General features: G+C 41.4%; 1 protein-coding gene across 4 annotated transcripts in view; it reads left to right on the top strand.

The window, feature by feature from the left end:
* The window catches only part of cac (calcium voltage-gated channel subunit cacophony), a 1,845,957-nt gene that overhangs the window by 1,017,229 nt on the left and 804,309 nt on the right, over window positions 1-24,419 (top strand). For all 4 annotated transcript variants that reach the window (XM_071696567.1, XM_071696568.1, XM_071696569.1 and 1 more), the window contains one exon: window positions 18,268-18,528. In XM_071696567.1, coding sequence (XP_071552668.1) covers window positions 18,268-18,528 — 261 coding nt within the window. The remainder of the gene's footprint in view (window positions 1-18,267; window positions 18,529-24,419) is intronic.

The raw sequence follows: 24,419 nt of genomic DNA, 5'->3' as shown, positions 1-24,419 counted from the left end.
AATCCCCAGCATGTTCAAACTATAACTTTTGAATTTCTTCTCAAGCTCATTACTTTTATAATCACCTGTCATTCTATTAACATTTGGAGCCATCCCCCACAATTGCTTGTCCATTATACTTTCTGGCATAACTTGAACTTGTGGACTCCAGTGCCACTTCTTAGCCTGTAGTGCCTTATCTTTGACAAGCCACTAGCAGAGGACACCTCCAGTGTAGTGTTTCCCAGAAGAAGCAGGGCTCTCAGATTGTTTGAAAGACCAAACTCCAGCATGCCTCACGTGTTTGTAGAAAAAAGAAAAAAATGGAGTTGGGCAACACCTCGCCCTTTTGTTCCACTTAAGGTTGTAATGTCAAGGTCACCATGATAAGGCAGGTTGAGACTTGGATACTCCAGACAACTAGAGCATCCCCTTGAGGCACTGAAATTGAAACTCTTCCCAATTTCCAACTGCAGTAGCAGCATATCCTAGCCTTATTGGTTATTTTACTGCCATTATGCAAAGTCAGGATTTTCATTGTATGTGTGGCAAGAGTTGAGGTTCTTGAGGAATGGCAAAATGCCTGTATGGTGCCATGATATAAAGGCAAATGGAAAAAAAATGAATGCTTAAATTTCAGAGGTAAAAGTCTGTTGTGTACACTTCGTAAGTTGTTCAGAAGAGTAGTGGTTGAGAGGGTGGTGACATTCATAGAGCATAAGACTGGGGAGGGGCAGTATGGCTTTAAATGTGTGGACTAGGAGTTTGCTTTGAAGGATTTGTTGGGAAATACTTTGAAGAATTTGTACGTGGCATTTATGGATCTGGATCTTGGGAAAATGCATATGATAGACCAAGATGCCATGTGGAAGTTTCTGCAAATATATGGTCTGGGAGGAAAACTTATTAGAAGTAATGATGCATTTTTATCAAGAGAGAAAAGCATGTGTGCAAGTGAGAAGAGAGAAGGATTTGTTTCAGGTGAAGATGGGTCTTTGTCATAGTTGTTTGATGTCTCCATGGCCGTCTGTCAATGAATGGGACAGTGAGGGAAATTAATGTGAAGGTCTTGGTGAGAGGAACAGATCTACAAAATGTGGGTGACTGGGGGTAGGTGAATTAGTTGCTGTTTGGAGATGACTCAGGGTTGATGGCAGACTTGAGTGAGAAAGTACAGAAGTTTTCATCTGAGTTTTGGAGAGTATGTGAAAGTTAGTTGAGAGTTACTGTGAATAAAAGTAAGTGGGAGGGGGGGGGACAGGACAGTTTGAGTGTGTGTTTGATTAGAGAGGAGTTGGAGGACATGGAATTTTGTAGATACGTGAGGGTGGCCATGAGAGTGGATGTAACTTTGGATGCTTGGTGCACTAAAGAGTGTGTGAAAAGAGAAGTCATCATCTTTAAGGGCAATGATAGTTAATTTTGGTGATATATTATTCCCAGCAGTGCTGTACAGGCATGACTCTGGCTGTAGATTGTAAAGAATGGAAGTGGATGTGATGTAAATTAAATGCTGGAGGACAGTATGTGATGTGAGGAGGGTGAATCATATTAGAATTGATAGTGTAAGAGATAAGTGTGATAGCTTCGTATAATTGGTAAATTTGAATGGGATGTGCTGAAGTAGTTTGGAAATAGAGAGGATGAGTGAGTAGAGATTTACTATGTGGATATGTGCATTAGAATTGGAGGGAGTCAAAGATGCTTTGAGTTATTATGTCCTGAGCATGTGGTAGGGTGAGATGCTTGCAAGAGATGGAGTGAATTAAAGCATTGTTGTGTACAGGGGATGACATTCAGTCATTGGGCTGAAACAGGGCACATAAGTCATCAGTGAAAACCATGGAAATGTCTGTGGAGAATAACTGTGGATAGGGGGCTATGGTTTCTTTTCAGTATACATGACTGCTAGAGATTGGATGTAGGCAAATGGGACTTTTCTCATCTATTCCTGGCTCTACCTTGCAAATGCAGGTAACAGCAAATTCATATGTAATATGATGATGAGGATTTTTTTTTATCATTATTATACTTAGTTGCAGTCTCATGCGTTAGCAAGGTAGCGCAAAGAAATAGACGAAAGAATGGCCCAACCCACCCACATACACATGTATATTTCTCACATACATTCTTCAAAGCAAACACTTAATCCACACATCCTCTGCCACTTCTGAAACCCAACTGTTCTTCTCAGATATATATATATATATATATATATGTATATATATATATATATATATATATATATATATATATATATATATATATATATATACATATATATATATATATTTTTTTTTTTTTTTTTTTTTTTTATACTTTGTCGCTGTCTCCCGCGTTTGCGAGGTAGCGCAAGGAAACAGACGAAAGAAATGGCCCAACCCCCCCCCCATACACATGTACATACACACGTCCACACACGCAAATATACATACCTACACAGCTTTCCATGGTTTACCCCAGACGCTTCACATGCCTTGCTTCAATCCACTGACAGCACGTCAACCCCTGTATACCACATGACTCCAATTCACTCTATTTCTTGCCCTCCTTTCACCCTCCTGCATGTTCAGGCCCCGATCACACAAAATCTTTTTCACTCCATCTTTCCACCTCCAATTTGGTCTCCCTCTTCTCCTCGTTCCCTCCACCTCCGACACATATATCCTCTTGGTCAATCTCTCCTCACTCATTCTCTCCATGTGCCCAAACCATTTCAAAACACCCTCTTCTGCTCTCTCAACCACGCTCATTTTATTTCCACACATCTCTCTTACCCTTACGTTACTTACTCGATCAAACCACCTCACACCACACATTGTCCTCAAACATCTCATTTCCAGCACATCCATCCTCCTGCGCACATCTCTATCCATAGCCCACGCCTCGCAACCATACAACATTGTTGGAACCACTATTCCCTCAAACATACCTATCCCTGGGGATAGGGGATTAAGAGTACTTCCCACGTATTCCCTGCGTGTCGTAGAAGGCGACTAAAAGGGGAGGGAGCGGGGGGCTGGAAATCCTCCCCTCTCGTTTTTTTTTTTTTTTAATTTTCCAAAAGAAGGAACGGAGAATTGGGCCAGGTGAGGGTATTCCCTCAAAGGCCCAGTCCTCTGTTCTTAACGCTACCTCGCTAATGCAGGAAATGGCGAATAGTTTGAAAGAAAAAAGAAAGATATATATATATATATATATATATATATGTGTGAAGAATGTATGTGAGAAATACTTAGAAAAGCAAATAGATTTGTATATAGCATTTATGGATCTGGAGAAGGCATATGATAGAGTTGATAGAGATGCTCTGTGGAAAGTATTAAGAATATATGGTGTGGGAGGAAAGTTGTTAGAAGCAGTGAAAAGTTTTTATCGAGGATGTAAGGCATGTGTACGTGTAGGAAGAGAGGAAAGTGATTGGTTCTCAGTGAATGTAGGTTTGCGGCAGGGGTGTGTGATGTCTCCATGGTTGTTTAATTTGTTTATGGATGGGGTTGTTAGGGAGGTAAATGCAAGAGTTTTGGAAAGAGGGGCAAGTATGAAGTCTGTTGGGGATGAGAGAGCTTGGGAAGTGAGTCAGTTGTTGTTCGCTGATGATACAGCGCTGGTGGCTGATTCATGTGAGAAACTGCAGAAGCTGGTGACTGAGTTTGGTAAAGTGTGTGGAAGAAGAAAGTTAAGAGTAAATGTGAATAAGAGCAAGGTTATTAGGTACAGTAGGGTTGAGGGTCAAGTCAGTTGGGAGGTGAGTTTGAATGGAGAAAAACTGGAGGAAGTGAAGTGTTTTAGATATCTGGGAGTGGATCTGGCAGCAGATGGAACCATGGAAGCGGAAGTGGATCATAGGGTGGGGGAGGGGGCGAAAATTCTGGGGGCCTTGAAGAATGTGTGGAAGTCGAGAACATTATCTCGGAAAGCAAAAATGGGTATGTTTGAAGGAATAGTGGTTCCATCAATGTTGTATGGTTGCAAGGCGTGGGCTATGGATAGAGTTGTGCGCAGGAGGATGGATGTGCTGGAAATGAGATGTTTGAGGACAATGTGTGGTGTGAGGTGGTTTGATCGAGTGAGTAACGTAAGGGTAAGAGAGATGTGTCGAAATAAAAAGAGCGTGGTTGAGAGAGCAGAAGAGGGTGTTTTGAAGTGGTTTGGGCACATGGAGAGAATGAGTGAGGAAAGATTGACCAAGAGGATATATGTGTCGGAGGTGGAGGGAACGAGGAGAAGAGGGAGACCAAATTGGAGGTGGAAAGATGGAGTGAAAAAGATTTTGTGTGATCGGGGCCTTAACATGCAGGAGGGTGAAAGGAGGGCAAGGAATAGAGTGAATTGGAGCAATGTGGTATACCGGGGTTGACGTGCTGTCAGTGGATTGAATCAAGGCATGTGAAGCGTCTGGGGTAAATCATGGAAAGCTGTGTAGGTATGTATATTTGCGTGTGTGGACGTATGTATATACATGTGTATGGGGGGGGGTTAGGCCATTTCTTTCGTCTGTTTCCTTGCGCTACCTCGCAAACGCGGGAGACAGCGACAAAGTATAATAAATAAATAAAAAATATATATATATATGTCGAGGATGTAAGGCATGTGTACGTATAGGAAGAGAGGAAAGTGATTGGTTCTCAGTGAATGTAGGTTTGCGGCAGGGGTGTGTGATGTCTCCATGGTTGTTTAATTTGTTTATGGGTGGGGTTCTTAGGGAGATGAATACAAGAGTTTTGGAAAGAGGGGCAAGTATGAAGTCTGTCGGGGATGAGAGAGCTTGGGAAGTGAGTCAGTTGTTGTTTGCTGATGATACAGCACTGGTGGCTGATTCATGTGAGAAACTGCAGAAGCTGGTGACTGAGTTTGGTAAAGTGTGTGAAAGAAGAAAGTTAAGAGTAAATGTGAATAAGAGCAAGGTTATTAGGTACAGTAGGGTTGAGGGTCAAGTCAATTGGGAGGTAAGTTTGAATGGAGAAAAACTGGAGGAAGTAAAGTGTTTTAGATATCTTGGAGTGGATCTGGCAGCGGATGGAACCATGGAAGCGGAAGTGAATCATAGGGTGGGGGAGGGGGCGAAAATCCTAGGAGCCTTGAAGAATGTGTGGAAATCGAGAACATTATCTTGGAAAGCAAAAATGGGTATGTTTGAAGGAATAGTGGTTCCAACAATGTTGTATGGTTGCGAGGCGTGGGCTATGGATAGAGTTGTGTGCAGGAGGGTGGATGTGCTGGAGATGAGATGTTTGAGGACAATATGTGGTGTGAGGTGGTTTGATCGAGTAAGTAATGTAAGGGTAAGAAAGGGGTGTGGAAATAAAAAGAGCGTGGTTGAGAGAGCAGAAGAGGGCGTTTTGAAATGGTTTGGGCACATGGAGAGAATGAGTGAGGAAAGATTGACCAAGAGGATATATATGTTGGAGATGGAGGGAACGAGGAGAAGTGGGAGACCAAATTGGAGATGGAAAGATGGAGTGGAAAAGATTTTGAGTGATCGGGGCCTGAACATGCAGGAGGGTGAAAGACGTGCAAGGAATAGAGTGAATTGGAACGATATGGTATACCGGGGTCGACGTGCTGTCAATGGATTGAACCAAGGCATGTGAAGCGTCTGGGGTAAACCATGGAAAGTTGTGTGGGGCCTGGATGTGGAAAGGGAGCTGTGGTTTCGGTGCATTATTACATGACAGCTAGAGACTGAGTGTGAACAAATGGGGCCTTTGGTGTCTTTTCCTAGCGCTACCTCGCACACATGAGGGGGGAGGGGGATAGTATTCCATGTGTGGCAAGGTGGCGATGGGAATGAGTAAAGGCAGACAGAGCGAATTGTGTGCATGTGTATATATGTATGTGTCTGTGTGTATATATATATGTGTACATTGAGATGTATAGGTATGTATATTTGCGTGTGTGGACGTGTATGTATATACATTGTGTATGGGGGTGGGTTGGGCCATTTCTTTCATCTGTTTCCTTGCACTACCTCGCAAACACGGGAGACAGCGACAAAGCAAAATAAGATATATATTTTTTTTTTTCTTTTTTTTGCTTTGTCGCTGTCTCCCGCGTTTGCGAGGTAGCGCAAGGAAACAGACGAAAGAAATGGCCCAACCCACCCCCATACACATGTATATACATACGTCCACACACACAAATATACATACCTACACAGCTTTCCATGGTTTACCCCAGACGCTTCACATGCCCTGATTCAATCCACTGACAGCACGTCAACCCCGGTACACCACATCGCTCCAATTCACTCTATTCCTTGCCCTCCTTTCACCCTCCTGCATGTTCAGGCCCCGATCACACAAAATCTTATTCACTCCATCTTTCCACCTCCAATGTGGTCTCCCTCTTCTCCTCGTTCCCTCCACCTCCGACACATATATCCTCTTGGTCAATCTTTCCTCACTCATTCTCTCCATGTGCCCAAATCATTTCAAAACACCCTCTTCTGCTCTCTCAACCACGCTCTTTTTATTTCCACACATCTCTCTTACCCTTACGTTACTTACTCGATCAAACCACCTCACACCACACATTGTCCTCAAACATCTCATTTCCAGCACATCCATCCTCCTGCGCACAACTCTATCCATAGCCCACGCCTCGCAACCATACAACATTGTTGGAACCACTATTCCTTCAAACATACCCATTTTTGCTTTCCGAGATAATGTTCTCGACTTCCACACATTCTTCAAGGCCCCCAGAATTTTCGCCCCCTCCCCCACCCTATGATCCACTTCCGCTTCCATGGTTCCATCCGCTGCCAGATCCACTCCCAGATATCTAAAACACTTCACTTCCTCCAGTTTTTCTCCATTCAAACTCACCTCCCAATTGACTTGACCCTCAACCCTATATATATATATGGAGGTGGAAAGATGGAGTGAAAAAAACTAGAGGGATGTCTGATCATTATCTTGTGGAGGCTAAGGTGAAGATTTGTAGGGGTTTTCAGAAAAGAAGAGTGAATGTTGGGGTGAAGAGGGTGGTGAGAGTAAGTGAGCTTGGGAAGGAGACTCCTGTGAGGAAGTACCAGGAGAGACTGAGTACAGAATGGAAAAAGGTGAGAACAGTGGAAGTAAGGGGAGTGGGGGAGGAATGGGATGTATTTAGGGAATCGGTGATGGATTGCGCAGAAGATGCTTGTGGCATGAGAAGAGTGAGAGGTGGGTTGATTAGAAAGGGTAGTGAGTGGTGGGATGAAGAAGTAAGATTATTAGTGAAAGAGAAGAGAGAGGCATTTGGATGATTTTTGCAGGGACAAAATACAATTGAGTGGGAGATGTATAAAAGAAAGAGACAGGAGGTCAAGAGAAAGGTGCAAGAGGTAAAAAAGAGGGCAAATGAGAGTTGGGGTGAGAGAGTATCATTAAATTTTAGGGAGAATAAAAAGATGTTCTGGAAGGGGGTAAATAAATTGCGTAAGACAAGGGAGCAAATGGGAACTTCAGTGAAGGGCGCAAATAGGGAGGTGATAACAAGTAGTGGTGATATGAGAAGGAGGTGGAGTGAGTATTTTGAAGGTTTGTTGAATGTATTTGATGATAGAGTGGCAGATATAGGGTGTTTTGGTCGAGGTGGTGTGCAAAGTGAGAGAGTTAGGGAAAATGATTTGGTAAACAGAGAAGAGGTAGTAAAAGCTTTGCGGAAGATGAAAGCCGGCAAGGCAGCAGGTTTGGATGGTATTGCAGTGGAATTTATTAAAAAAGGGGGTGACTGTATTGTTGACTGGTTGGTAAGGTTATTTAATGTATGTATGGCTCATGGTGAGGTGCCTGAGGATTGGCGGAATGCTTGCATAGTGCCATTGTACAAAGGCAAAGTGAGTGCTCAAATTACAGAGGTATAAGTTTGTTGAGTATTCCTGGTAAATTATATGGGAGGGTATTGATTGAGAGGGTGATTTACTTCCGCTTCCATGGTTCCATCCGCTGCCAGATCCACTCCCAGATATCTAAAACGCTTTACTGCCTCCAGTTTTTCTCCAATCAAACTTACCTCCCAATTGACTTGACCCTCAACCCTACTGTACCTAATAACCTTGCTCTTATTCACATTTACTCCTAACTTTCTTCTTTCACACACTTTACCAAACTCAGTCACCAGCTTCTGCAGTTTCTCACATGAATCAGCCACCAGCGCAGTATCATCAGCGGACAACAACTGACTCACTTCCCAAGCTCTCTCATCCACAACAGACTGCATACTTGCCCCTCTTTCCAAAACTCTTGCATTCATCTCCCTAACAACCCCCATCCATAAACAAATTAAACAACCATGGAGACATCACACACCCCTTCTGCAAACCTACATTCACTGAGAACCAATCACTTTCCTCTCTTCCTCCACATACACATGCCTTACATCCTCGATAAAAACTTTTCACTGCTTCTAATAACTTGCCTCCCTCACCATATATTCTTAGAACCTTCCACAGAGCATCTCTATCAACTCTATCATATGCCTTCTCCAGGTCCATAAATGCTACATACAAATCCATTTGCTTTTCTAAGTATTTCTCACATACATTCTTCAAAGCAAACACCTGATCCACACATCCTCTACCACTTCTGAAACCGCACTGCTCTTCCCCAATCTGATGCTCTGTACATGCCTTCACCTTTTCAATCAATACCCTCCCATATAATTTACCAGAAATACCCAGCAAACTTATACCTCCGTAATTTGAACACTCACTCTTATCCCCTTTGCCTTTATACAATGGCACTATGCATGCATTCTGCCAGTCCTCAGGCACCTCACCATCATCATACATCATACATACATTAAATAACCTTACCAACCAGTCAATAATACAGTCACCCCCTTTTTCAATAAATTCCACTGCAACACCATCCAAACCTGCTGCCTTGCCAGCTTTCATCTTCCACAGAGCTTTTACTACCTCTTCTCTGTTTACCAAATCATTTTCCCTAACCCTCTCGCTTTGCACACCACCTTGACCAAACACCCTATATCTGCCACTCTATCATCAAACACATTCAACAAACCTTCAAAATACTCACTCCATCTCCTTCTCACATCACCACTACTTGTTATCACCTCCCCATTAGCCCCCTTCACTGAAGTTCCCATTTGCTCCCTTGTCTTACGCACTTTATTTACCTCCTTCCAGAACATCTTTTTATTCTCCCTAAAATTTAATGATACTCTCTCACCCCAACTCTCATTTGCTCTCTTTTTCACCTCTTGCACCTTTCTCTTGACCTCCTGTCTCTTTCTTTTATACATCTCCCACTCATTTGCATTTTTTCCCTGCAAAAATCGTCCAAATGCCTCTCTCTTCTCTTACACTAATAATCTTACTTCTTCATCCCACCACTCACTACCATTTCTAATCAACCCACCTCCCACTCTTCTCATGCCACAAGCATCTTTTGCGCAAGCCATCACTGCTTCCCTAAATACATCCCATTCCTCCCCCACTCCCCTTACCTCCTTTGCTCTAACCTTTTTCCATTCTGTACTCAGTCTCTCCTGGTACTTCCTCACACAAGTCTCCCTCCCAAGCTCACTTACTCTCACCACCCTCTTCACCCCAACATTCTCTCTTCTTTTCTGAAAACCCCTACAAATCTTCACCCTCGCCTCCACAAGATAATGATCAGACATCCCTCCAGTTGCACCTCTCAGCACATTAACATCCAAAAGTCTCTCTTTCACGCGCCTGTCAATTAACACATAATCTAATAACGCTCTCTGGCCATCTCTCCTACTTACATACGTATACTTATGTATATCTCTCATTTTAAACCGGGTATTCCCAATCACCAGTCCTTTTTCAGCACATAAATCTACAAGCTCTTCACCATTTCCATTTACAACACTGAACACCCCATATATATATATATATATATATATATATATATATATGTTGAGATGTATAGGTATGGATATTTGCGTGTGTGGACGTGTATGCATATACATGTGTATGTGGGTGGGTTGGGCCATTCTTACATCTGTTTCCTTGCGCTACCTCACTAACGCGGGAGACAGCGACAAAGTAAAATAAAGGAGGGTGAAAGGTGTGCAAGGAATAGAGTGAATTGGAACGATGTGGTATTCCGGGGTCAACTTGCTCTCAATGGATTGAACCAGGGCATGTGAAGCGTCTGGGGTAAACCATGGAAAGTACTGTGGGGCCTGGATGTGGAAAGGGAGCTGCGGTTCCGGTGCATTGTTACATGACAGCTAGAGACTGAGTGTGAACAAATGTGGCCTTTGTTGTCTTTTCCTAACCCTACCTCGCACACATGAGGGGGGAGGGGGTTGTCATTCCATGTGTGGTGAGGTGGCGATGGGAATAAATAAAGGCAGACAGTATGAATTATGTACATGAGTATATATGTATATGTCTGTGTGTGTATATATATGTGTACATTGAGATGTATAGGTATGTATATTTGCGTGTGTGGATGTGTATGTGGGTGGGTTGGGCCATTCTTTCGTCTGTTTCCTTGCGCTACCTCGCTAACGCGGGAGCCAGCGACAAAGCAAAATAATAAAAATAATATATATATATATCCCTGGGGATAGGGGAGAAAGAATACTTCCCACGTATTCCCTGCGTGTCGTAGAAGGCGACTAAAAGGGGAGGGAGCGGGGGGCTGGAAATCCTCCCCTCTCACTTTTTTTTTTTTTAATTTTCCAAAAGAGGGAACAGAGTAGGGGCCCAGGTGAGGATATTCCCTCAAGGGCCCAGTCCTCTGTTCTCAACGCTATCTCGCTAATGCAGGAAATGGTGAATAGTATGAAAGAAAGATATATATATGTGTATATTTTTTTTTGCCGCTGTCTCCCGCGTTTGCGAGGTAGCGCAAGGAAACAGACGAAAGAAATGGCCCAACCCACCCCCATACACATGTATATACATACATCCACACACACAAATATACATACCTACACAGCTTTCCATGGTTTACCCCAGACGCTTCACATGCCCTGATTCAATCCACTGACAGCACGTCAACCCCGGTATACCACATCGATCCAATTCACTCTATTCCTCGCCCTCCTTTCACCCTCCTGCATGTTCAGGCCCCGATCACACAAAATCTTTTTCACTCCATCTTTCCACCTCCAATTTGGTCTCCCACTTCTCCTCGTTCCCTCCACCTCCGACACATATATCCTCTTGGTCAATCTTTCCACACTCATTCTCTCCATGTGCCCAAACCATTTCAAAACACCCTCTTCTGCTCTCTCAACCACGCTCTTTTTATTTCCACACATCTCTGTTACCCTTACGTTACTTACTCGATCAAACCACCTCACACCACACATTGTCCTCAAACATCTCATTTCCAGCACATCCATCCTCCTGCGCACAACTCTATCCATAGCCCACGCCTCGCAACCATACAACATTGTTGGAACCACTATTCCTTCAAACATACCCATTTTTGCTTTCCGAGATAATGTTCTCGACTTCCACACATTCTTCAAGGCTCCCAGGATTTTCGTCCCCTCCCCCACCCTATGATCCACTTCCGCTTCCATGGTTCCATCTGCTGCCAGATCCACTCCCAGATATCTAAAACACTTTACTTCCTCCAGTTTTTCTCCATTCAAACTCACCTCCCAATTGACTTGACCCTCAACCCTACTGTACCTAATAACCTTGCTCTTATTCACATTTACTCTCAACTTTCTTCTTTCACACACTTTACCAAACTCAGTCACCAGCTTCTGCAGTTTCTCACATGAATCAGCCACCAGCGCTGTATCATCAGCGAACAACAACTGACTCACTTCCCAAGCTCTCTCATCCCCAACAGACTTCATACTTGCCCCTCTTTCCAAAACTCTTGCATTCACCTCCCTAACAACCCCATCCATAAACAAATTAAACAACCATGGAGACATCACACACCCCTGCTGCAAACCTACATTCACAGAGAACCAATCACTTTCCTCTCTTCCTACACGTACACATGCCTTACATCCTCGATAAAAACTTTTCACTGCTTCTAACAACTTTCCTCCCGCACCATATATTCTTAATACCTTCCATATATATATATATATATATATATATATATATATATATATATATATATATATATATATATATATATATATATATATATATATATATATTATTATTATTATTATTATTATACTTTGTCGCTGTCTCCCGCGTTTGCGAGGTAGCGCAAGGAAACAGACGAAAGAAATGGCCCAACCCCCCCCATACACATGTATATACATACGTCCACACACGCAAATATACATACCTACACAGCTTTCCATGGTTTACCCCAGACGCTTCACATGCCTTGATTCAATCCACTGACAGCACGTCAACCCCGGTATACCACATCGCTCCAATTCACTCTATTCCTTGCCCTCCTTTCACCCTCCTGCATATTCAGGCCCCGATCACACAAAATCTTTTTCACTCCATCTTTCCACCTCCAATTTGGTCTCCCTCTTCTCCTTGTTCCCTCCACCTCCGACACATATATCCTCTTGGTCAATCTTTCCTCACTCATCCTCTCCATGTGCCCAAACCACTTCAAAACACCCTCTTCTGCTCTCTCAACCACGCTCTTTTTATTTCCACACATCTCTCTTACCCTTACGTTACTCACTCGATCAAACCACCTCACACCACACATTGTCCTCAAACATCTCATTTCCAGCACATCCATCCTCCTGCGCACAACTCTATCCATAGCCCACGCCTCGCAACCATACAACATTGTTGGAACCACTATTCCTTCAAACATACCCATTTTTGCTTTCCGAGATAATGTTCTCGACTTCCACACATTCTTCAAGGCTCCCAGGATTTTCGTCCCCTCCCCCACCCTATGATCCACTTCTGCTTCCATGGTTCCATCTGCTGCCAGATCCACTCCCAGATATCTAAAACACTTCACTTCCTCCAGTTTTCTCCATTCAAACTCACCTCCCAATTGACTTGACCCTCAACCCTACTGTACCTAATAACCTTGCTCTTATTCACATTTACTCTTAACTTTCTTCTTCCACACACTTTTCCAAACTCAGTCACCAGCTTCTGCAGTTTCTCACATGAATCAGCCACCAGCGCTGTATCATCAGCGAACAACAACTGACTCACTTCCCAAGCTCTCTCATCCCCAACAGACTTCATACTTGCCCCTCTTTCCAAAACTCTTGCATTTACCTCCCTAACAACCCCATCCATAAACAAATTAAACAACCATGGAGACATCACACACCCCTGCCGCAAACCTACATTCACTGAGAACCAATCACTTTCCTCTCTTCCTACACGTACACATGCCTTACATCCTCGATAAAAACTTTTCACTGCTTCTAACAACTTGCCTCCCACACCATATATTCTTAATACCTTCCACAGAGCATCTCTATCAACTCTATCATATGCCTTCTCCAGATCCATAAATGCTACATACAAATCCATTTGCTTTTCTAAGTATTTCTCACATACATTCTTCAAAGCAAACACCTGATCCACACATCCTCTACCACTTCTGAAACCACACTGCTCTTCCCCAATCTGATGCTCTGTACATGCCTTCACCCTCTCAATCAATATATATATATATATATATATATATATATATATATATATATATATATATATATATATATACATATACATATATTTTATTTATTTATTTTGCTTTGTCGCTGTCTCCCGCGTTAGCGAGGTAGCGCAAGGAAACAGACGAAAGAATGGACCAACCCGCCCACATACACATGTATATACATACACGTCCACCCACGCAATATACATACCTATACATCTCAATGTACACATATATACACACACACAGACATATACATATATACACATGTACATAATTCATACTGTCTGCCTTTATTTGTTCCCATCGCCACCTCGCCACACATGGAATAACAACCCCCTCCCCCCCTCATGTGTGCGAGGTAACGCTAGGAAAGGACACCAAAGGCCCCATTCGTTCACACTCAGTCTCTAGCTGTCATGTGATAATGCACCGAAACCACAGCTCCCTTTCCACAACTAGGCCCCACACAACTTTCCATGGTTTACCCCAGACGCTTCACATGCCCTGGTTCAATCCATTGACAGCACGTTGAGCCCGGTATACCACATCGTTCCAATTCACTCTATTCCTTGCACGCCTTTCACCCTCCTACATGTTCAGGCCCTGATCACTCAAAATCTTTTTCACTCCATCTTTCCACCTCCAATTTGGTCTCCCACTTCTCCTTGTTCCCTCCACCTCTGACACATATATCCTCTTGGTCAATCTTTCCTCACTCATTCTCTCCATGTGACCAAACCATTTCAAAACACCCTCTTCTGCTCTCTCAACCACACTTTTTATTTCCACACATCTCTCTTACCCTTACATTACTTACTCGATCAAACCACCTCACACCACATATTGTCCTCAAACATCTCATTTCCAGCACATCCACCCTCCTGCGCACAACTCTATCCATATTGAATGCCTTGCAGCCATACAACATTTTTGGAACCACTATTCCTTCAAACATACCCATTTTTGCTTTCCGAGATAATGTTCTCGACTTCCAAACATTCTTCAAGGCTCCCAGAATTTTTGCCCCCTCCCCCACCCTATGATTCACTTCCGCTTCCATGGTTCCATCCACTGCCAGATCCACTCCCAGATATCTAAAACAATTTACTTCCTTCAGTTTTTCTCCATTCAAACTTACCTCCCAATTGACTTGACCCTCAACCCTACTGTACCTAATAACCTTGCTCTTATTCACATTTACTCATAACTTTCTTCTTTCACACACTTTACCAAACTCAGTCACCAGCTTCTGCAGTTTCTTACATGAATCAGCCACCACCGCTGTATCATCAGCGAACAACTTACTCACTTCCCAAGCTCTCTCATCCACAACAGACTGCATACTTGCCCCTCTTTCCAAAACTCTTGCATTCACCTCCCTAACAACCCCATCCATAAACAAATTAAACAACCATGGAGACATCACACACCCCTGCCGCAAACCTACATTCACTGAGAACCAATCACTTTCCTCTCTTCCTACACGTACACATGCCTTACATCCCCGATAAAACTTTTCACTGCTTCTAACAACTTGCCTCCCACACAATATATTCTTAAAACCTTCCACAGAGCATCTCTATCAACTCTATCATATGCCTTCTCTAGATCCATAAATGCTGCATACAAATCCATTTGTTTTTCTAAGTATTTCTCACATACATTCTTCAAAGCAAACACCTGATTCACACATCCTCTACCACTTCTGAAATCACACTGCTCTTCCCCAATCTGATGCTTTGTACATGCCTTCACCCTCTCAATCAATACCCTCCCATATAATTTACCAGGAATACTCAACAAACTTATACCTCTGTAATTTGAGCACTCACTCATATCCCCTTTGCCTTTGTACAATGGCACTATGGAAACATTCTGCCAATCCTCAGGCACCTCACCATGAATCATACATACATTAAATAACCTTACCAACCAGTCAACAATACAGTCACCCCCTTTTTTTAATAAATTCCACTGCAATACCATCCAAACCTGCTGCCTTGCCGGCTTTCATCTTCCGTAAAGCTTTTACTACCTCTTCTCTATTTACCAAATCATTTTCCCTAACCCTCTCACTTTGCACACCACCTTGACCAAAACATCCTATATCTGCCACTTTATCATCATATATATATATATATATATATATATATATATATATATATATATATATATATATATGTATGTGTGTGTGCCGAGGTGGCCATGGGAATGAATAAAGGCAGACAGTGTGAATTGTGTGCATGGGTATATATGTATGTGTCTGTGTGTGTATATATATGTGTACATTGAGATGTATAGGTATGTATATTTGCGTGTGTGGACGTGTATGTATATACATGTGTATGGGGGTGGGTTGGGCCATTTCTTTTGTCTGGTTCCTTGCGCTACCTCACAAACGCGGGAGACAGCGACAAAGCAAAATAAATAAATAAATATATATATATATATATATATATATATATATATATATATGATATAGATTAAATGATGTTTCTGGGAACCCATGCAGATGATTTTCTTTAAAATGGGTGTCAGGATATGGCATGAAGTGAAATTGTCCAATGGTAGCATTGGTTGTGAGGCTTTATGGTATCCATCATTACATGAAGTAGATGAATTTTTGAAGGTGTTTAGGGCAGATGATGATGAGAACCTGAAAGGGAGATAAACATCATTAACTTAGATATATTTGCTTCATTTCTACAACCAGAAGCTTCTGTGTAAGCTTATCACTACAGAATAAAGAACTTATCCATTACCTAGTATACTGCACCAGTGTGTTGACTTGATATTGGTAGATTATCAAAAATCCTGTTTTTAGGATCTTTATATTTCCGGAAGCCATGATCCAGCACCTTCAAGATTACCACCAACTTAAAGTTTGATCTTAGAGCAGAGGATTTCAGTAAATTGGTGTTAAATGTTTTATATAATGTGTATCTTAGATGGACCTTGTCTGCAGGTGGTAACAACATGAGCAAGAATTTACTTTAAAAGGGGTTCTGTCATTGTCAGCTAATGAAAAAAGAGTACAGCAATGTTAAGGACCATCTTGCCCCAAAAGAGACCACCTTACTCTGTTCCCACACACAGTACAACCTCAAAGCTGCAGGGACACTGTTATAAAGTCTTCTATAAGAATATTGATCATGGTGTTAATGGTAATTCTGATACTATTACAAATGGATGATAAAATCAGATTTAGGTATGCAAAACATTCTGTGAAGGTTATGTTCACACTGTGACCCATGCTTTAGAAGTCTTCCTGAATTCTGTAAAAATCTGTAATTGCACATTGCTTCATTCCATCAAATAAACTTTTTTGATATTCTGTCTGTATCAGTATTTTGTTCAGTATTTGGACCAGGAAAGAGTATGAGCACAACAATTTCAATGATTTCTTCATGAAAACATCTGGAAACCAGACAATAAAACTTGGTACTCTATGGTTGTTGCATCATTTGGGTGATGATGCTGTTGTCAGATCTGCTCTGGTGTTCGGGCCTGATACCTCATATAGTCATTGTTGTGACATGTAGTTTCTGTCATCAAAAAATATGATGAATGTACCTCTGGTTTGAAATTTTTACTAACAAATATGCAAGTAAGCGAACCTGTATGAATAAATATTGTAGCACTTTTACCATCTGTGAAAAACTTTGTTGGCAGACTGTAAATAATTTGCTGTATTTGTGTCATCAATTTTCATCCAAATTATTCTACAGTGATACATTATTTTGAATTATTTGATGTGTTTGTTGCAAACATTTTTTTTGATAAATACTTACTTAATTTGTAAGGTTAAAGTGTTTTTTCTAGGAATATGGGAAGCATGTATATAAATGTACTGATTGTTAGACTTAGAAATGAATGATTAAGAAATAAATAGATGAGGAGAAATGGGTAGAAAATATAAATTCAGGAAAAAACTAGAAAAGTAACATAGTTGGTATCCTTTGACAAAGGTGACTGTTATTTCATTCTTTTGATTTTTTTATTCTTTTCCTTTTTCCCCAGCTGGGCATCATGCTTGACCTTCCCAGTTTTAGATTTCTTTCTTAGTCAGGGCATTTATGCTGGCTTAAGTGCGGTAACAAGGAGAAAACTTAAGATGAGGAAAAAGAGATTACATTCCCAGGAAAGAGCATTTATGCTAGCATTAAAAAATCTGGTATCTATGGATCTCAAAGACTGAGCAATGTGTTTGTCTTAAAACCTATAGAGTCTTAGGGCTTGATGAAACATAGAGGGCTTTTTATTTGGCTGTTTGTGAGTAATAGCTTGCTTTCAAACAGAATTACTTGGAAATCTTGCAATTATACTGTAGTGTTTCCATGGTCTAAACAAGCAAATACATAAGATCATTAGTCATACTAGCTTGAATGCTCATACAGAGAGAAAAAGTTCTCTCATTCTTTAAACTATGATTGAAAGCAATTACAAATTTCTTCAGCTGTCATTGCATTTCAGATCATGATACTGATATTGCATTGATCATGACTATAAAGCATAATACATAGTAAAAAGAAATGTGACAATGTCACATTATTTGTTAATAATCTAAATTTTTTAGACATTACCTCATTGCATATGTTCCTCCAAAGCTTTATCATCAGACTTAAAAATTCATAAGGCTGCAGAGTAAATCTGCAGCAGACTAGAACTTCTTTCAGGAAGTTGATTATTAATCAGTATGTGTGCTTGTGTATGTGTACAGGGGCAGCACTACTGGCCAAAACCTCAGCACCATCAAGTCACTTCGAGTACTGCGCGTCCTTCGCCCGCTGAAGACTATCAAGCGAGTACCCAAGCTGAAGTCGGTGTTTGACTGTGTCGTGAATTCCCTCAAGAATGTGTTCAATATTCTCATTGTGTACATACTGTTTCAATTCATCTTCGCTGTTATTGCTGTACAGCTGTTTAATGGAAAGTTTTTCTACTGCACTGATGAGAGTGTACATACCAGGGATGATTGCCAGTAAGTAATTGATTTGTTTTTATTGTTTTATGTTTATATAGATGAAGAATAATAAAAAGACTTCTTTAGATAGCATAACGGAGGAATGAATCAAGTAAACTAAGCATCATCACTTCATTAGCATGACCATGAAAATGAATGGATTAACTTGAAACTTGTATCACAGTTTGTATGTAAGCTATACATTTGGTCCTAATCATCTGCCAGATCAGGTAAAAGCAGTGGAGAAAAAATGAGTAAAACTTAGAAAGTGATCATGTGCTTTTATCCCTTTATATTTACATTATAAGTTAGGGTAGGGGTGTAAGCCATGCTGCCTGTAGGCTGTATAATGTTTTTGTCTGGCTTGCAGAGTACTCATGACTCAGAATATATCCTCTGTTTAAGCCAATTTTAGAATGCTTTTTTTTTTGTATGCTTAAACACAACAAATATAAAAAACCTATCTGCACCTGTATAGTGATTACCTGTTAGTACAGTTTGTTGAAGGGGTTATACATTCTTAGGACCACATCTCTTGAACTTTCTTGACCATTAAGTTAGTTTTTTGAACATTTATGTACTCCTGGCATTTAAAGATTCGTAACATATGTTATTCCAACCATTCACTACACTTACACCAAAAAAAAGCACTTCCTTACATCCCTTCTAACAAGCTTCTTGTGTAACTTTTAGTTATTACCTTTGGTTAGTCTGTCATTATATCCCATGAAGAACTGTTCACTCTCAGTTGTCCATCTTATTGAGAAATTGAAGATTTAATCAGGTCTCCCCTCATGGTGTTATCCTTTCTGCTGGGCAGATATGTATCCCATAGCCTCTCATTGTAACACATCTATCATAATGCAGGTACCATCCTAAGTCTCTTCTCTGGACCTCTCATTTACAACTTTATGCTTCCTTAGGTGTAGTGACCAGACTTTAGAGGCATATTTAATGTCTTGCCGTAATATATGTTATTACTGAAGTTTTCCTTATTCATATACATAACCCTTGAATGACAGGCATGGCCTAGAAATTCCATCAAGGTGTGTGCATAAATTGAAAAAAGTTATGTGTGAAATTATTGACTAGTATTCAAAAGAAACAGAAAATACACAGAAAGTATTAATCATGTGTGTGTAGGCTTGTTTCCTTTCTGAATGAGGGGTGGAGGAAGGTGTGGATGACATGTTTGACAGTTCCCAGTAAGAAAGAAGGAAAGGGAGATAATGTTCTATCTTTCACAAAGTACTCATTTAATATGTAGGCTCAGTATTGGTGACTAATAACAAGAGTATGTTTAGAAATATTGCACTTTTCACATTTAAGAACAGTATAAGGAAGTTATGCTGACGCATGTGAGATGTTGAAGGATTTGTTTCTTCCTTTATCTTGATTTTTTTTCTTTAGTGACTGACATGGTACAGGCAAAACATGCCCAGATCAAAGCCCATCTTGATTGAAAGGAATAGAATGAGAGAAAGAAAGTAGAAGGATTAAAGGAGGGAAAGATGGAAGGAGGAAGCATATTCCACATTCCACAGCTTTCTGGTTTGAGGAAAGAAGGAGGCATCATAATAGCCAGTCCTCAAGCAGCTGGTCTCTCTGCAGAAATTGTGGGAAGCAGCAGCCAGATATGTGCCTCACATTCAAGCCTTAGGGTTGGGATACTTACAGACAGCTCATAAGAACAGTGACCAAGATATTTGTGTAACAAAGAGAGAAAAGCAATATTGAAACTTATAGAGAGGGATTCTTGAAGAGAAGTAATGTCAGGAGAATAATTGAGACAGAAGGCTGTTGATTCCACTTTTGTTGATAAAGAGATGGAGGAAGAGCCACCCCATCTGTGTGAGCAGTACTAGATACTAGGGTGATAAAACTTCTGCAGTTATGAAATAGCTACTTCCAAGAATTGTGACACTTGTGCAAGGCCCCAGCTTTGGGAAGTAGACTTTATGATATTCATTATGTGGGGTTTCTGAGATACTGTGAAAGGTATGGTTATTCCCTTGTTTATGTTATTACACCATTGCATTGTTTTGTTTTGAAATTGATCAGAGGGAAATGAATGACTAGATAGAGATTCTGGAAAAAATTATATTTTGTTAAATTTGACCATGATACTGCCTACCCATTCTGAGATGTTACTTATATGCAAGTTAAGAGAAGTTTGTTCATTATGAGAAATAGAGTGAGTATGAGAAGGAGGAATGAAAGGAAAGTGAGTTGGACATATAGTGTGGAATCATTGGCACAGGAGTGAACAATGTTGAAGTAGTAGAGAGATGATTTATTGAGAGAAGTAAGAGATTAAGGAGTAAAGCAGGACCCCGAGGAACACCAATGTTGATAGGATAGGAGGAAGATGGTTCTTTTGTATGTAGCATCTATGGATCGAGAGAAGGCATATGATAGGGTTGATAGATGCTTTATTGAAGGTCATAAGAGCATATGGTATGGGAGGTAAGCTGCTTGAAGGAGTAAAAGTTTTTATCAAGGATGTAAGGCATGTGTACAAGTAGGAAAAGAGGAGAGTGACTGGATCTCATTGGAGGTCGCTCTGTGGCAGGGGTTTCTCATGTCCCCATGGTTGTTTGCATTTGTTTATGGATGGGGTGGTTAAGGAAGTAAATGCAAGAGTTTTGGAGAGAGGGGTGAATATGCAGTCTGTTGGAGATGGGAGGGCCTGGGAAGTGAGTCAGTTGTTGTTCACAGACGATACAGCTCTGGTGGCTGATTCAAGTGAGAAAGTGCAGAAGATAATGACTGAGTTTGGAAGAGTGTGTGAAAGGAGAAAGTTTAGAGTAAATGTGAAGAAGAGCAAGGTTATTAGGTTCAGTAAGGTTGAGGGACTCACTAATTGGGATGTAAGTTTGAATGGAGAAAAACTGGAGGAAGTGGAATGTTTTAGATATCTGAGAGTGCACTTAGCAATGAATGGAACCATGGAAGTGGAAGAATCACAGGGTGAGGGAGGGGGTTAAGGTTTTGGGAGCGATCAAGAATGTGAGGAAAGAGAAAATGTTATCTTGGACAGCAAAACTGGGTATGTTTGAAGGAATAGTAGTTTCAACAATATTACATGGTTGCAAGGCATGGGCTTCAGATGGGGTTGTACGGAGGAGGGTGGATGTATTGGAAATGAAATTTTTGAGGACAATATGTGGTGTAAGGTGGTTGAATCAAGTAAGTAGTGAAAGGGTAAGTGAGATATTGGAAATAAAAATAGTGTGGTTAAGAGAGCAGAAGAGGGTGTGTTGAAATGGTTTGGACATATGGAGAGAATGAGTGAGGGAAGGTTGACAAAGAGAATATATGTGTCAGAGGTGGAGGGAACGAGGAGAAGCGGGAGACCAAATTGGAGGTGGAAGGATGGAGTGAAAAAGATTTTGAGCAATCAGGGTTTGAACATACAGCAAGGTGAGAGGGGTGCGAGGAAAAGAGTGAATTGAAACGATGTGGTATACCGGGGTTGACATGCTGTCAATGGACCCTTTGCATGTGAAACATCTGGGGTAAACCATGGAACGGGTGGTGGGGCCTGGAGGTGGAGAGGGAGCCATGTTTTTGGTGCATTACACATGACAGCTAGAGACTGAGTGTGAACGAATGTGGCCTTTTTTGTTATCCCTGGGGATAGGGGAGAAAGAGTACTTACCACATATTCCCAGTATGTTGTAGGAGGTGAATAAGAGAGATGGGAGTCGGGGCTGGAACGTCTCCCATTTCACTTTTCCTGAAAGAGGTAAGAGGCATGGGCCAAGTGAGGATTTTCTCCTCTAAGGCCCAGTCATCTGTTCTTTTTTGTATTTTCCTGATGCTACCTCCGTGTAGGAGGGTGGAGGCTATCTCTTGTGTGGTGGGGTAGCGACAGGAATGTATGAAAACAGCAAGCATGAATATATACATGTGTATATATGGATGAGGTTGTTAGGGTGGTGAATGCAAGAGTTTTGGAGAGGGGCAAGTATGCAGTCTGTTGTAGATGAGGATGCTTGGGAAGTGAGTCAGTTGATGTATCCTGATGATACAGCGTTGGTGGCTGATGTGGGTGAGAAACTGCAGAAGTTGGTGACTGAGTTTGGTAAAGTATGTGGAAGAAGAAAGTTGAGAGTTAATGTGAATAAGAGCAAGGTTATTAGATTCAGTAGGGTTGAGGGACAAGTTAATTGGGAGGTAAGTTTGAATGGAGAAAAACTGGAGAAAGTGAAGTGTTTTACATTTCTGGGAGTGGATGTGGAACCATGGAAGGGGAAGTGATTCACAGGGTGGGGAAGGGGCAAAGGTTCTGGGAGCATTTAAGAATGTGTGGAAGGCAAGAACGTTATCTCAGAGAGCAAAAATGGGTGGGTTTGAAGGAATAGTGGTTCCAACAATGTTATATGGTTGTCAGGCATGGGCTGTAGATAGGGTTGTGCAGAGGAGGGTGAATGTGTTGGAAATTAAATGTTTGAGGACAATATGTAGTGTGTGTGGTTTGACTGAGTAAGTAATGAAATGGTAAGAGACGTGCGTGGTAATAAAAAGAGAGTGATTGAGAGAGCAGAAGAGGGTGTATTGAAATGGTTTGGTCACATGGAGAGAATGAGTGAGGAAAGATTGACAAGAGGATATATGTGTCAGAGGTGGAGGGAACAAGGAGAAGTGGGAGACCAGATTGGAGGTGGAAGAATGGAGCGAAAAAGATTTTGAGCAATTGAGGCTTGAACATATAGGAGTGTGAAAGGCGTGCAAGGAATAGAGTGAATTGGAACGATGTATACCAGGGTCGACGTTCTGTCAGTGGATTGAACCAGGGTATGTGAAGCATCTGGGGTAAACCATGGAAACTTTTGTGGGGTCTCGATGTGGAAAGGGAGCTGTGGTTTCAGTACGTTACACATGACAGGTAGAGAATGAGTGTGAATGAATATGGCCTTTGTTGTCTTTCCTAGTGCTACCTTGCACTCACGCGGGGGGATGCTATTTTGTGCATGGTAGGGTGGTCACAGGAATGGATGAAGGCAGCAAGTGTGGATGTGTACTCTGTGTATATATGTATATGTCTGTGTATGTATATGTATGTATACATTGAAATATATAGGTATGTACAAGTGCGTGTGTGAGCGTGTGTGTATATACTTTTGTATGTGTGTTGGCTGGGCCATTCTTTCGTCTCTTTCCTTATGCTACCTTGCTAACGCGTGAGACAGCAACCTAGTATAATAGATACAAAAAAGTATATATGTGTGTCTGTGTAGGTATATGTATGTGTACGTTGATATGTATATATATATATATATATATATATATATATATATATATATAAATATATATATGTTGGGGTGAAGAAGGTGGTGAGAGTAAGTGAGCTTGGGAAGGAGACCTGTGTGAGGAAGTACCAGGAGAGACTGTGTACAGAATGGAAAAAGGTGAGAACAATGGAAGTAAGGGGAGTGGGGGAGGAATGGGATGTATTTAGGGAGTCAGTGATGGATTGCGCAAAAGATGCTTGTGGCATGAGAAGAGTGGGAGGTGGGTTGATTAGAAAGGGTAGTGAGTGGTGGGATGAAGAAGTAAGAGTATTAGTGAAAGAGAAGAGAGAGGCATTTGGACGATTTTTGCAGGGAAAAAATGCAATTGAGTGGGAGATGTATAAAAGAAAGAGACAGGAGGTCAAGAGAAAGGTGCAAGAGGTGAAAAAAAGGGCAAATGAGAGTTGGGGTGAGAGAGTGTCATTAAATTTTAGGGAAAATAAAAAGATGTTCTGGAAGGAGGTAAATAAAGTGCGTAAGACAAGGGAGCAAATGGGAACTTTAGTGAAGGGCGCAAATGGGGAGGTGATAACAAGTAGTGGTGATGTGAGAAGGAGATGGAGTGAGTATTTTGAAGGTTTGTTGAATGTGTCTGATGATAGAGTGGCAGAT

This window comes from Panulirus ornatus, chromosome 59 (assembly GCF_036320965.1).
Source record: "Panulirus ornatus isolate Po-2019 chromosome 59, ASM3632096v1, whole genome shotgun sequence".
Classification (NCBI taxonomy): Eukaryota; Metazoa; Arthropoda; class Malacostraca; order Decapoda; family Palinuridae; genus Panulirus; species Panulirus ornatus.
The sequence above is the reverse complement of the archived record's forward strand: the minus strand, read 5'-3'. Positions and strand labels throughout refer to the sequence as shown.